At 47.7% G+C, this 13,795-nt stretch overlaps 1 protein-coding gene across 2 annotated transcripts in view; it reads left to right on the top strand.

The window, feature by feature from the left end:
- The first annotated feature begins 384 nt into the window (after positions 1 to 384).
- Positions 385 to 13,795, top strand: part of stox1 (storkhead box 1) — a 105,931-nt gene continuing 92,520 nt past the window's right edge. For both annotated transcript variants that reach the window (XM_070876312.1, XM_070876311.1), the window contains exon 1: positions 385 to 714. In XM_070876312.1, the coding sequence (XP_070732413.1) occupies positions 429 to 714 (286 nt within the window). In that variant the 5' untranslated portion in view covers positions 385 to 428. The remainder of the gene's footprint in view (positions 715 to 13,795) is intronic.

Genomic DNA, 13,795 nt, shown 5'->3' with positions numbered 1-13,795 from the left:
CCAGCCTGTCCCCGCCACACAGCACTGCCCCCATTCATCAAGATCCACAGTGCAGCCCTGGACAACGTGGGCCATTTCCCATACCTTGGGGGCCTCTTATCAACAAGAGCAGACCTTGATGACGAGATTCAACACCGCCTCCTCTGCTCCAGTACTGCCTTCAGCCATTGAGGAAAAGAGTGTTGCAAGGCAAGGCCCTCAAATCTGCCACCAAGCTCATGGTCTACAGGGCTGTAGTAATACACGGATTGATTGACAGGGACAGTCCCGCCCCGTGGATGATGGGAGCTGATTGATTGACAGGGACAGTCCCGCCCCCTGTGAGCTGATTGATTGACGGACAGACCCGCCCGCCCCGCTCGGTTGCCTGGCAGCAGCGTCCAGCCTTTGCGGCAGGTAGTGATCCGGGTTTGATTGGGGCTGGGGCCATGTCGGTGCAGCTGGCCCGGAGCTCGCTGGCGCTGGTGCTGGGTGCACGAGACAGGGATCCGGGCCGGAGCGGGCAGCAGCTGCTGGAAGACCTGAAGGCGGAGAATGGGCGCAGCGTGTGGAACGGGCGGCTGGTGCACGCCGTGTCCGAGCTGCTGCTGCTCGGCTGGCTGGAGCGCGGCGTCCTTCTGCTGGGCGGCCGTCCCTCGCACCTGGAGGTCCTGAGGGAAGCGTGGATCCGGAGAGCGCTGAGACCTCCCCGGGGATTCCGCATCAGAGCAGTGGGTGAGTGTCCGAGGGAGAGAGGGGAACAGAGAGGGAGAGAGCGAGGGAGGAGGACAGACAGACAGAGGGAGCGAGGGAGGAGGACAGAGAGAGAGAGGGAGGAGGATAGATAGAGAGAGAGAGGACGGGGAGAGGGGGACAGAGAGAGAGAGCGAGAGAGAAGGATAGAGAGAGAGAGGGGGACGGGGAGAGGGGGACAGAGGGAGGAGGAGAGAGAGAGAGCGAGGGAGGAGGAGAGAGAGGGGGAGGAGGACAGAGAGAGCGCGAGGGAGAGAGAGAGCACGAGAGAGAGAGAGAGAGCGAGGGAGGAGGAGGACAGAGAGAGAGAGAGAGAGAGCGAGGGAGGAGGACAGACAGACAGAGAGAGAGAGAGAGCGAGGGAGGAGGACAGAGAGAGAGAGAGCGCGAGGGAGGGAGGAGGACAGAGAGAGAGAGAGAGCGAGGGAGGGAGGAGGAGAGAGAGAGAGAGAGCGAGGGAGGGAGGAGGAGGAGGAGAGAGAGAGAGAGAGCGAGGGAGGGAGGAGGAGAGAGAGGGAGGGAGGGAGGAGGAGGACAGAGAGAGAGCGAGTGAGGGAGGGAGGAGGACAGAGAGAGAGCGAGCGAGAGAGGAGGACAGACAGAGAGGGGGGGTGGAGTGGACAGACAGTCAGAGAGAGGGACGGAGTGTGTGGATAAACAGAGAGGGAGGGGGGATGGGGACAGAGAGAGATGCAGGGGAGGGGGACAGAAAGAGAGGGAGGAAGGGGACAGAGAGGGGATGGGGGTGGACAGAGTGAGGGAGGGGGTGGATAGGGAGAGGGAGGGGGTGGATAGGGAGAGGGAGGGAAGGTGGATAGACAGACAGAGGGAGGGAGGGAGGTAGACAGTGAGAGGGAGAGAGATAGAGGGAGGGGGGAGAGATTGAAAGGGGGTGATGGAGGGGGGAGAGTGGGAGATAGTGAGAGGGGCAGGGGAGAGGGTGGGGGGTGGACAGAGAGGTAGGGGTGGACAGGCAAAGGTAGGGATAGAGGGGAGAGATGGAGAGTGAAATGGGGGGGGGGGGTGATAGAAAGGTGGCGATGGAGAAGGGGAGAGGGAGAGATAGTGAGAGGGGTCGAGAGGGAGGAGGTGAGAGAGGAGGGAGGGGGACAGAGAATTGGCTAACTAACAGAGAACAGAGAGTCAGGATAAATGGTTCATTCTCTGGTTGGCAACCAGTAACTTGAGGGATGCCACAGGGATCAGTGCTGGGACCCCAACTATTTACAATCTATATTAACGACTTGGAAGAAGGGACTGAGTGTAACGTAGCCAGGTTTGCTGACAATACAAAGATAGGAGGACACAAAAATCTGCAAAAGGACATAGACAGGCTAAGTGAGTGGGCAAAAGTTTGGCAGATGGAGTATAATGTTGGAAAGTGTGAGGTCATGCACTTTGGCAGCAAAAAATCAAAGAGCAAGTTATTATTTAAATGGAGAGAGATTGAAAAGTGCTGCAGTACAGCGGGACCTGGGGGTACTTGTGCATGAAACACAAAAGGATAGTATGTAGTTACAGCAGGTGATCAGGAAGGCCAATGGTATCTTGGCCTTTGTTGCAAAGCGGATGGCGTACAGGGGCAGGGAAGTCTTGCTCCAGCTATATAGGGCGTTGGTGAGGCCACACTTGGAATGCTGCGTGCAGTTTTGGTTTCCATATTTGCGAAAGGATGTACTTGCTTTGGAGGTAGTTCAGAGAAGGTTCACTAGGTTGATTCCGGGGATGAGGGGGTTGACTTAAGAGGAAAGGTTGAGTAGGTGGGGCCTCTACTCATTGGAATTCGGAAGAATGAGAGGTGATCTTATCGAAACGTATGGGATTATGAGGAGGCTTGACAAGGTGGATGTAGAGAGGATGTTTCCACTGATAGGGGAGACTAGAACTAGAGGGCATGATCTTAGAATAAGGGGCCGCCCATTTAAAACTGAGATGAGGAGAAATGTCTTCTCTCAGAGGGTTGTAAATCTGTGGAATTTGCTGCCTCAGAGAGCTGTGGAAGCTGGGACATTGAATAAATTTAAGACAGAAATAGACAGTTTCTTAAACGTTAAAGGGATAAGAGATTATGGGGAGCGGGCAGGGAGGTGGAGCTGAGTCCATGATCAGATCAGCCATGATCGCATTGAATGGCTGAGCAGGCTCGAGGGGCCGTATGGCCTACTCCTGTTCCTATTTCTTACGTTCTGATGAGGGGGAGATATCAAGAGGGAGAGGGAGAGTGTGTCAATGTGTGAGAGTGTCAGAAGGGGACAAGGACAGAGAGGGTCGAGGGAGGGAGAAAAAGTAAGAGGGTAGTAGGAGAGAGACTGAGGGAGTGGGGGCAGGGGAGGGAGGGAGGAGAGGAGTGAATGTGGGGGGTAAATAGAAAGGAGGAGGGAGAGAGAGCAGAGAGGTAAGAGAGTGTATAGAAGGAGGGGAGGGGGGTGAAATTGGGGCAAGAGAGAGAAGAGGGGTGAGATGAAGATGATGTGGTAAAGAGGAGGCGAGTAAGGATATTTGCATTGTTGGAAATCTAAATAAATAAGTCTGAACTGTGGTCTGTTATGTATCCAATGTCAGATCCAAACTGAACTGCACATCAGGTACTGAGCCAATGTGAATGCAATGAATCTGGGAGAGGAACAACAGCACAGGGACCCAATCCTTGCATAAATGAGTATCAGACAGAAGTGGTACAAAGCCCGGTGAAAAGTGTGGGAGTTTTTACTGTGCTCATGTTCCATCAGTTCTGCCTTCAAAGTGCCGTACCTTAGCACTCAGAATACTACCTGGATTGGGAGATGATGGCTTGGTCACCAATGTTCCCACTAAGGTGTGCGTGCATGGCCATGCAGTAATCTGAAAGGTCCTGTGCTGGCTGCTCACCAGCTTTTACATTGTAAATACCACGCGTGCGCAGAAATTTAAATGGACCACACATTAAAAGAAACCGGCCGCACAGAACAAAGCGCAGCTAATAGGGAACATCGTTGCTCACAACAAGGAATATGGTGCCTTTCATAGAAACATGTAAAATAGGTGCAGGAGTAGGCCACTTGGCCCTTCGAGCCTGCACCGCCATTCAATAAGATCATGGCTGATCATTCCCTCAGTATCCCTTTCCTGCTTTCTCTCCATACCCCTTGATCCCCTTAGCCATAAGGGTCATATCTTACTCGCTCTTGAATATATCCAATGAACTGGCATCAACAACTCTCTGCGGCAGGGAATTCCATAGGTTAACAACTCCCTGAGTGAAGAAGTTTCTCCTCATCTCAGTCCTAAATGGCCTACCCCTTATCCTAAGACTATGCCCCCTGGTTCTGGACTTCCCCAACATCGGGAACATTCTACCCGCATCTAACCTGTCCAGTCCCGTCAGAAACTTATACATTTCTATGAGATCCCCTCTCATCCTTCTAAATTCCAGTGAATAAAGGCCCAGTTGATCCAGTCTCTCCTCATATGACAGTCCAGCCATCCCTGGAATCAATCTGGTGAACCTTCGCTGTACTCGCTCAATAGCAAGAACATCCTTCCTTAGATTAGAAGACCAAAACTGAACACAATATTCCAGGTGAGGCCTCACGAAGGCCCTGTACAACTGCAGTAAGACCTCCCTGCTCCTATACTCAAATCCCCGAGCTATGAAGGCCAACATACCATTTGCCTTCTTTACCGCCTGCTGTACCTGCATGCCCACTTTCAGTGACTGATGAATCATGACACCCAGGTCTCGTTGTACCTCCCCTTTTCCTAATCTGCCGCCATTCAGATAATATTCTGTCTTTGTGTTTTTGCCCCCAAAATAGATAACCTCACATTTATCCACATTATACTGCATCTGCCATGCATTTGCCCACTCACCTAACCTGTCCAAGTCACCCTGCAGCCTCTTAGGTGTCCTCCTCACAGCTCACACCGCCACCCAGTTTAGTGTCATCCGCAAACTTGGAGATAGTACACTCAATTCCTTCATCTAAATTGTTAATATATATTGTAAAGATCTGGGGTCCCAGTACTAAGCCCTGCGGCATTCCACTATTCATTGCCTGCCATTCTGAAAAGGACTCGCTTATCCCAACTCTCTGCTTCCTGTCTGCCAACCAGTTCTCTATCCATGTCAGTACATTACCCCCAATACCATGTGCTTTGATTTTGCACACCAATCTCTTGTGCAGGACCTTGTCAAAAGACTTTTGAAAGTCCAGATATACCACATCGACTGGTTCTCCCTTGTCCACTCTGCCTGTTACATCCGCAAAAAATTCCAGAAGATTCGTCAAGCATGATTTCCCTTTCATAAATCCATGTTGACTTGGTCCGATCCTGTCACTGCTTTCTAAATGCGCTGCTATTTCGTCCTTAATGATTGATTCCAACATTTTCCCCACTACTGATGTCAGGCTAACCAGTCTATAATTACCCGCTTTCTCTCTCCCTCCTTTTTTAGCTACCCTCCAGTCCATAGGTACTGATCCAGAGTCGATAGACTGTTGGAAAATGATCACCAATGCATCCACTATTTCTAGGGCCACTTCCTTAAGTACTCTGGGATGCAGACTATCAGGTTCCGGGGATTTATCGGCCTTCAATCCCATCAATTTCCCTAACACAATTTCCCGCCTAATACGGATATCCTTCAGTTCCTCCTTCTCACTAGACCCACTGTCCCCTAGTACATTCGGAAGGTTATTTGTGTCTTCCTTCGTGAAGACAGAACCGAAGTATTAGTTCAATTGGTCTGCCACCACTTTATTCCCCATTATAAATTCACCTCAATCCGACTGCAAGGGATTGTCTTCACTAATCTTAACACAATATTCCACAAATATTAACACAATATTCCACAAAACTGAACACAATAGAACACAAAGGAGCGTACGACAAATCAAGCACCCCACCCACCCGTCCCCTCAATCACCATCTGCCCCACTTGTGACGGTAGATCTCGCATTGGTCTCATCAGTCACCTTAGAACTCATATTAGTGTGGAAGCAAGTCATCCTCGACTCCAGGACATTGCCTAAGAAGAAGATATGATGATAAAGGCCACACTACCATTGCGGCAGTTTGCTCAGTGCAAGTGTGGAGGGTATAGCCAGGCGGGGAGGCTTTAGTGCGGGACAAGATGTCACCACTCATGGGCCAAGGTTTGTCAAAGCCAGTATATCAATGCAATTATCCACAATAAGGTCATGGAAATGCAGAGAGAGGCAATGATTGTTGATCAGTTGGTAGAGTCCAAGTGGGTAGTGATGAGTGGGATGTGTGGAATGCTTAGGAGGTTGGTGAGGTTAGCTCTCAAGGATGAAGAGCCACTCACTGCATTTGCGGAGTGAAGTAAGGAGGCTGGATATCTCTGGGAGATGGAATAGTTGGGGCTACTGCTCGTAAGGTGCCTGAATCTGAGTCTCTCCCCAAGATATCCTCCCTCACTCTCTGTAATGAGTGGCTTATATCTCTGGTAATTTCAATCACTTTTTCAGATCTCCTTGCTTTCTCTCTTCTGAATTCACTGCCCTCGGGTACTCCCTAAAGATCTTCCTCCATATAAACCCTCCTACCCATAATCAAGGCCATCTCCTTGACCTCGCCAACTCACATGGCCTTTCTACTCCCATGGTTTCCATCACCGATGTGATAATTTCCAAACTCTATCTCTCACTACTTGTGTCCCTCAACCCCACTTCCTTCTGAGTCTGCCCTTGGCAAAAAACTCTCCCCCAAAGTCACTTTCAGCGGCACTTTAAACTGTCCAGCCTTTGGCCCTCCATTCACTGCAACATTTCTGCAGCTGACGATCTGCTCAATCACATCCTCAGCTCCACTTTTGATGCTTTTGTCCCAGTAAAACCCTTGCACACTCTCGCCCTGGTGGTTCCCCAGTATAGTTCTCATCTTCAATCCCTCAAGTCCAAGTAGCACAGACATCAACGTATCTGGCCTACAACTGGTATAGCCTAACAGATGTGGCTGGATCACATCCAGCGATATCAAGTTTTGCTCTCCTCTGCCTAAACCGTTCACTAATCCAGGATCATCCTGGAATGCAAAGCTAACCCCCGGCTTCTGTTCTCCATTAAAAACTGTCTTCTTAACCTATCTCCCCTACCTCCTCCACCCTCACCTCCAGCACCATGTGCGAGGAGTTCATATACTTCTTTGTCACTAAGATTCAGACCATTTGTTCATCTGCCTCTGCCGCATCTCTTCCTTCCCAAGACCATCATGTCACTTTCCCCCGGTTCCCTTCACCCCAGTCCTGCACCCATGTCTCTCTAGTCTCCCACTCCCACCACCCACCAATGCCCTCTCTAGCTCTTCTAGTCCACAAGACTCGCATCCTGCTCTCTCGACCCAATTCCCACTAAACTACTGACCACCCAACTTCCCTCCTGGAGCCCATGTCAGCTGATATTGTAAATGGTTCTCTCTCTTCGAATATTGTCCCTCTCCTTTTCAAATCTGGCCTCATCACCCCTCGTCACAAAACCCACCCTTGACCCCTCTGTCCTTGAAAACTACCGCCCCATCTCCAACGTCCCTCTTCTCTCCAAAATTCGTGAATGTGTTGCCATCTCCAAAATCTGTGTCCGTCTTTCCCACAACTTCATGTTTGAACACCTCTCATCAGGTTTCAACTCCTGCCACAGTACAGAAACGGCCCTATTCAAAATCACAAATGACATCCTCAATGATTGTGGCCATGGTGCTATATTGCTCCTCATCCTGTCTGAAGGCTTTGATATGGTTGACCACACCATTCTCCTCCAACGTGCCTCCTCCATTGTCCAGCTGATTGGAACTACCCTCAACTAGTTCCACTCTTACCTATCCAGCCAGAGGATCACCTGCAACGGCTTCTCTTCCCACTCCCGCACATTACTTCTGGTCTCCCTCAAGGATCTGTCCTTGGCCCGCTCCTACTTCTCATCTACATTCTGTCCCTTGGCGACATCATCCAAAGACAGAACGTCAGGTTCCACATGTACGCTGCCAACACCCAGCTCTACCTCACCACCACCACTGTCTCTGTGTTGTCAGGCTGCTTGTCCGACATCAAGTCCTGGATGCGCCGCCATTTCCTCCATCTAAACATTGGGAAGAGCAAGGCCAATGCCTAATATCTCTGCCACAAACTCCATTCCCTAGTCACAACTCCATCCCCCTCCCAGGCCACTGTTTCAGGTTGAACCAAACCATTCGCAACCTTGACATCCTATTCGACCCCGAGCTGAGATTCCAACTCCATATCCGCTCCATCACAGAGACTGCCTGCTTCCACCTCTGTTACATCCTCTATCTCTGCCCCTGCCTCAGCTTATCTGCTGCTGAAACCCTCATCCACATCTTTGTTATCTCTATACTCGACAATTTTCCTGGCCGGCCGGCTGCCCATTCTTCATCCTCCATAAACTTAAGCTCATCCAAAACTCTACTGCCCATATATTAACCCACAGCTAGTCCCTTACTTGTTCCCAGTACCCCAGTAACTCAAATTTAAAATTCTCATCCTCGTGTTTAGAATCCTTCATGGCCTTGCCTGCCTTTTTTGTATCTCATGTCTTAAATGGGGACATTCTTTTGTGCAATCTCAGGAAACTGCGATGACAACCGATGTGTGTTTTAATGCACAGAGAGAAAGACTAATTGTAAATATAGCTAGTGAATTGCACTAATGCCGTGAGCTGCAAGATTTTAATAATTAGCTGATGGAGATCTTGTTTTGCTGGAGGTGACTGGCTGATTACCGGAACAATCTGCAATTTAAATGTATTCTTTATTTCTCAAATGATTTGTTTTCCCCAGTTTGTCTTTCTCTCTGTGATCAGGGTACAATTTCACGTTAATAATCTGCCGACCTATACACTGTCCAAGTGGCATTTCTTCACATGCGAACCTGGGTAGTGAGTGTCCGCTGACTATTCCAAAGTGGCAATGGGCATATCACTGCTATGCCTGATTCTGGTGTGTCCATTCTGGAATGGACTCTGAGCAGAGTGGTAGGCGCCAATCCCCTGGAATCTTCTAGGAAACAATTAGATGCAACAATGGGAGGAGTGTAGGGTTGTTCTGGACAGGTGCATTAAAATAGGCCAAATGTCCTTCCTCATCCATAGGGATTTTAGGATTAGTGATCAGAAGTGAGAGCCAAGAATGATTTTTCCTCCCTTAGCCCAGCTGTATCTTGCTTTGTGCTGTGCTATATTAGCACAAACCGGGGACTGAATCTGGGACTTTGTGGTCCGTGTGGCTTTAGTGCTACATCAGGTAGTGCCTATACCCACTGAGACATCAGGGAACTCTGGAGTTTAACTTTATTGTGAATTGTGCTCCTACACTTAACAATCCACTGAGACACTTTCTAATCGTACAGAAGTGGGCAAATATGTTTTTGAGGGTGTGTATTTTCAAACGGTGTTGTATATCTGGTTTGGTGAGGTTCTCAAATTCATTAATTGGTAATTTATATATAGCCTTTACAATTTGGGTTCATTCCCAACTCTCTCTTCCCGCGCACAGTGAGTCACAGTTTTCATAAGTGAATCTGTATTCCCTATGATCCGAAAATTAGCAATTGATGAGCAGGAGTAACCGCAACAGGATTAATAATTACTCTTGTACCCTGGGATATTTTTGTAAGAAGTCTCTGGGGTTTCCCAAACTTAACTTCCATTCTCTCTAATATATTGAGAAATATGCTTTCAGACTTTCATTTAGGATAAAACTATAAGTCGGATTTATTTGTAAGAATAAATTTTGCACGGAATCAAAACAATGTAACAGCAGAATGGCACAAATATACTTAGATAAACAAGGACTTGTTTAACTTCAGAGTCTCTTTTCCAGAGCATGTTTCCTACACAGTCCCATAAACTCTAAAGTTTCAAGATATGGTCTTTGTATGTGGGTACTGAACTGAAAAATGAACAATACTTTGCAGAATATATCTGACTAAGAGGCCAATAAGCACGGAACTGTGAATCAATTCCGATCAAATGCACAATAGAGCTGCTTGAACACTTGATGAGCAGCTAATCACACCTTGTCCAGGCATTAGAGTCATCATTGCTCTGCCCTGGGGTGTGTACTGGAATCGAGAGTACCTGACCCTTACCTGTACAATGAGGCTTAACTGGCTATATTTATAATTAGTCTTTTTCTACGTGCACTAAATGGCTCTGCCGGGAGAGCTAATGGCTGTGTCTGGGTACGATATTAGAGTATGGGGAGTGAGTGGGAGAGTGGCATTAGACTCGGTGGGATATTAAAGAGTCTGGGGGTGAGTGGGAGGGTGGAATTAGACTAAGTGGGATATTATATGATATTGGGAGTGAGCGGGAGAGTGGGATTAGACTCGGTGGGATATTAAAGGGTATGGGCAGTGAGTGGGATTAGGCTGGGTGGGATAGTGAAGTGTTTGTAGAGTGAGATGGCGTATGCTGGAACACTCTATGAATTATACAAATTGGGAAGTCCCAGTTTCGATGTCCAGTTTGTGTGGAGTTTGATGATCGGAGCTAAGGAACCAGTTGGTGCAGTAGAGTTGGTGAAATGGCCTCCTCCTGTGTTGTGAACTTTGGCTCAATGACCAAAAAACCCTCTTCTCATACGTTGGCTCATACAAGATCAGGCTTGATCTCCAAGGTCAAATAACTTTATGGATATTCAGTGTCTACATTCATGTAAAAGGAATGGGTTGAGGCTAATTTCAGGAATAACTTGCTGTGCTTGCACTTTGGGAAACATCAATTTGTACATGTTATTTTTAAAATAGAGCTTGTGTGTAAAATCAGCTGTTTTACCAAGGATTATCTCCTTAGAGTTTGTTTCCTTGATATCAATTACTAATGACCCATTTTTACCTTGCAGTCACTATAGAAACAGTATTTAACTATTGAACATTGTTTGTAAGGATATCCCTCGGGGACTACAGTTTACAATGGTATTTTCATCTGAAGGCCTGCATTCATCCGGGGTTGGAAAACTAGGTTAGCTGGACCTCTCTACAATTACACTACAGCACTTGGTTGCTACAGGTTTTTCCATTGCAGCCTTTCTCCCTCCCCTACTGAAGGCACTGACTCTCGCTGTGATACAGTTCCACAGCCATGAGCAATCCTCGAGAACTCGTCAACCTGGCTAGTCTTCGTGTGAGAGCAAGGGAGTGTCAGCATCTGAGAAGAGAGAAGAAAGGTTGACACTTCGGTGTAGACCCTTGGTCAGGACTGGGGATTTGAAATATAAGCAAGCCCATTAATAGTACTGAACGAAATTAAAAGGGAGAGGAAAGTGAACAAATTGTAAACTCCATCCCTTTCTCCCACTTTCTCCATCTCTGTCATACCTGCTCGGTTGAGCCCACCAGAGTTTCTGAAATGTCATCTTTCCTTAGCCGAGGTTTTCCTTCAGCTGTGGTTGATGGGACTCTTGACCATGTCTGCTCCATTGCCCATGCCTTGGCTCTCAAGCCCACCTCCCTCCTCCCACTGTGGCAGGGTCCCTCTCGTTCTCGCCTTCCACCCCGCTACCCTCCATATTCGTTAAATCATCTGCAATTTCCCCCACCTGCAATGTGATCTCATCCCCAAGCACATCTTTCACTCACTCCCCTCCCTGCTGTCTGGTTCACTCTCCCATCATCCCACTTCACTGTGTAACCATCGCACCTCTTCATTCATCACCACCTGCTACCATTATTCAGGGTCCCAAACATGCATTCCATGGGAGGCAGCAATTGGCCTGCACTTTCCCCAATCTAGTATACTATATTCCCTGCTCACACAACATCCTCTGTGTTGGAGAGACCAAATGTTGATTAGGCAAGCAAAGCATGTAGAAACATAGAAAATAGGTGCAGGAGTAGGCCATTCGAGCCTGCACCACCATTCAATAAGATCATGGCTGATCTTTCACCTCAGTACCCCTTTCCCGCTTTCTCTCCATACCCCTTGATCCCTTTAGCCGTAAGGGTCATATCTAACTCCCTCTTGAATATATCCAATGAACTGGCATCAACAACTCTGTAGTAGGGAATTCCACAGGTTAACAATTCTCTGAGTGAAGAAGTTTCTCCTCGTCTCAGTCCTAAATGGCTTACCCCTTATCCTTAGATTATGTCCCCTGGTTCTGGACTTCCTGCATCTAACCTGTCCAGTCACATCAGAATTTTATATGTTTCTATGAGATCCCTCTCATCCTTCTAAACTCCAGTGAATACAGGCCCAGTCGATCCAGTCTCTCCTCATATGTCAGACCTGCCATCCCGGGAATCAGTCTGGTGAACCTTCGCTGCACTCCCTCAATAGCAAGAACGTCCTTCCTCAGATTAGGAGACCAAAACTGAACACAATCTCACCAAGGCCCTATACAACTGCAGTAAGACCTCCCTGCTTCTATACTCAAATCCCCTAGCTATGAAGGCCAACATACCATTTGCCTTCTTCACCGCCTGCTGTACCTGCATTCAAAGACTGATGTACCATGACACCCAGGTCTCGTTGCACCTCCCCTTTTCCTAATCTGCTGCCATTCGGATAATATTCTGCCTTCGTGTTTTTGCCCCAAAAGTGGATAACCTCATATTTATCCACATTATACTGCATCTGCCACGCGTTTGCCCACTCACCTAACCTGTCCAAGTCACCCTGCAGCCTTTTAGCGTCCTCCTCACAGCTCGCACCGCCACTCAGCTTAGTGTCATCTGCAAACTTGGAGATATTACTCTCAATTCCCTCATCCAAATCATTAATGTATATTGTAAATAACTTGGATCGCAGCACTGAGCCCTGCAGCGGCCCACTAGTCACTGCCTGCCATTCTGAAAAGGACCTGTTTATCCCAACTCTCTGCTTCCTGTCTGCCAACCAGTTCTCTATCCATGTCAGTGCACTACCCCCAATACCATGTGCTTTAATTTTGCACACCAATCTCTTGTGTGAGACCTTGTCAAAAGCCTTTTGAAAGTCCAAATAAACCACATCCACTGGTTCTCCCTTGTCCACTCTACTAGTTACATCCTCAAAAAATTCTAGAAGATTTGACAAGCAGGATTTCCCTTTCATAAATCCATGCTGACTTGGACTAATTCCCTCACTGCTTTCCAAATGTGCTGCTATTTCATCTTTAATAATTGATTCCAACATTTTCCCCACTACTGATGTCAGGCTAACCGGTCTATAATTACCCGTTTTCTCTCTCGCTCCTTTCTTAAAAAGTGGTGTTACATCAGCTACCCTCCAGTCCATAGGAACTGATCCAAAGTCGATAGACTGTTGGAAAATGATCACCAATGCATCCACTATTTCTAGGGCCACTTCCTTAAGTACTCTGGGATGCAGACCATCATGCCCCGGGAATTTAGCAGCCTTCAATCCCATAAATTTCCCGCCAATAAGGATTTCCTTCAGTTCCTCCTTCTCACTAGACCCTCGGTCCCTTAATATTTCCCGAAGGTTATTTGTGTCTTCCTTCGTGAAGACAGAACCAAAGTAGTTGTTTAACTGGTCCACTATTTCTTTGTTCCCCATTATAAATTCACCTGAATCTGACTGCAAGGGACCTACGTTTGTCTTCACTAATCTTTTTCTCTTCACATATCTATAGAAGTTTTTGCAGTCAGTTTTTATGTTCCCAGCAAGCTTCCTCTCATACTCTATTTTCCCCCTCCAAATTAAACCCTTTGTCCTCCTCTGCTGAATTCTAAATTTCTCCCAGTCCTTAGGTTTGCTGCTTTTTCTGGCCAATTTATATGCTTCTTCCTTGGATTTAACACTATCCCTAATTTCCCTTGTTAGCCACGGTTGAGCAACCTTCCCCGTTTTATTTTTACTCCAGACAGGGATGTACAATTGTTGAAGTTCGTCCATGTGATCTTTAAATGTTTACCATTGCCTATCCACTGTCAACCCTTTAAGTATCACTCGCCAGTCTATTCTAGCCAATTCACGTCTCATACCATCGAAGTTACCTTTCCTTAAGTTCAGGACCCTAGTCTCTGAATTAATTGTGTCGCTCTCCGTGTTGTTAAAGAATTCTACCATATTATGGTCACTCTTCCCCAAGGGGCCTCGCACAA

Source organism: Pristiophorus japonicus, chromosome 3 (assembly GCF_044704955.1).
Source record: "Pristiophorus japonicus isolate sPriJap1 chromosome 3, sPriJap1.hap1, whole genome shotgun sequence".
Lineage (NCBI taxonomy): Eukaryota > Metazoa > Chordata > Chondrichthyes > Pristiophoridae > Pristiophorus > Pristiophorus japonicus.
This window is presented reverse-complemented; position numbering and strand designations above follow the sequence as displayed.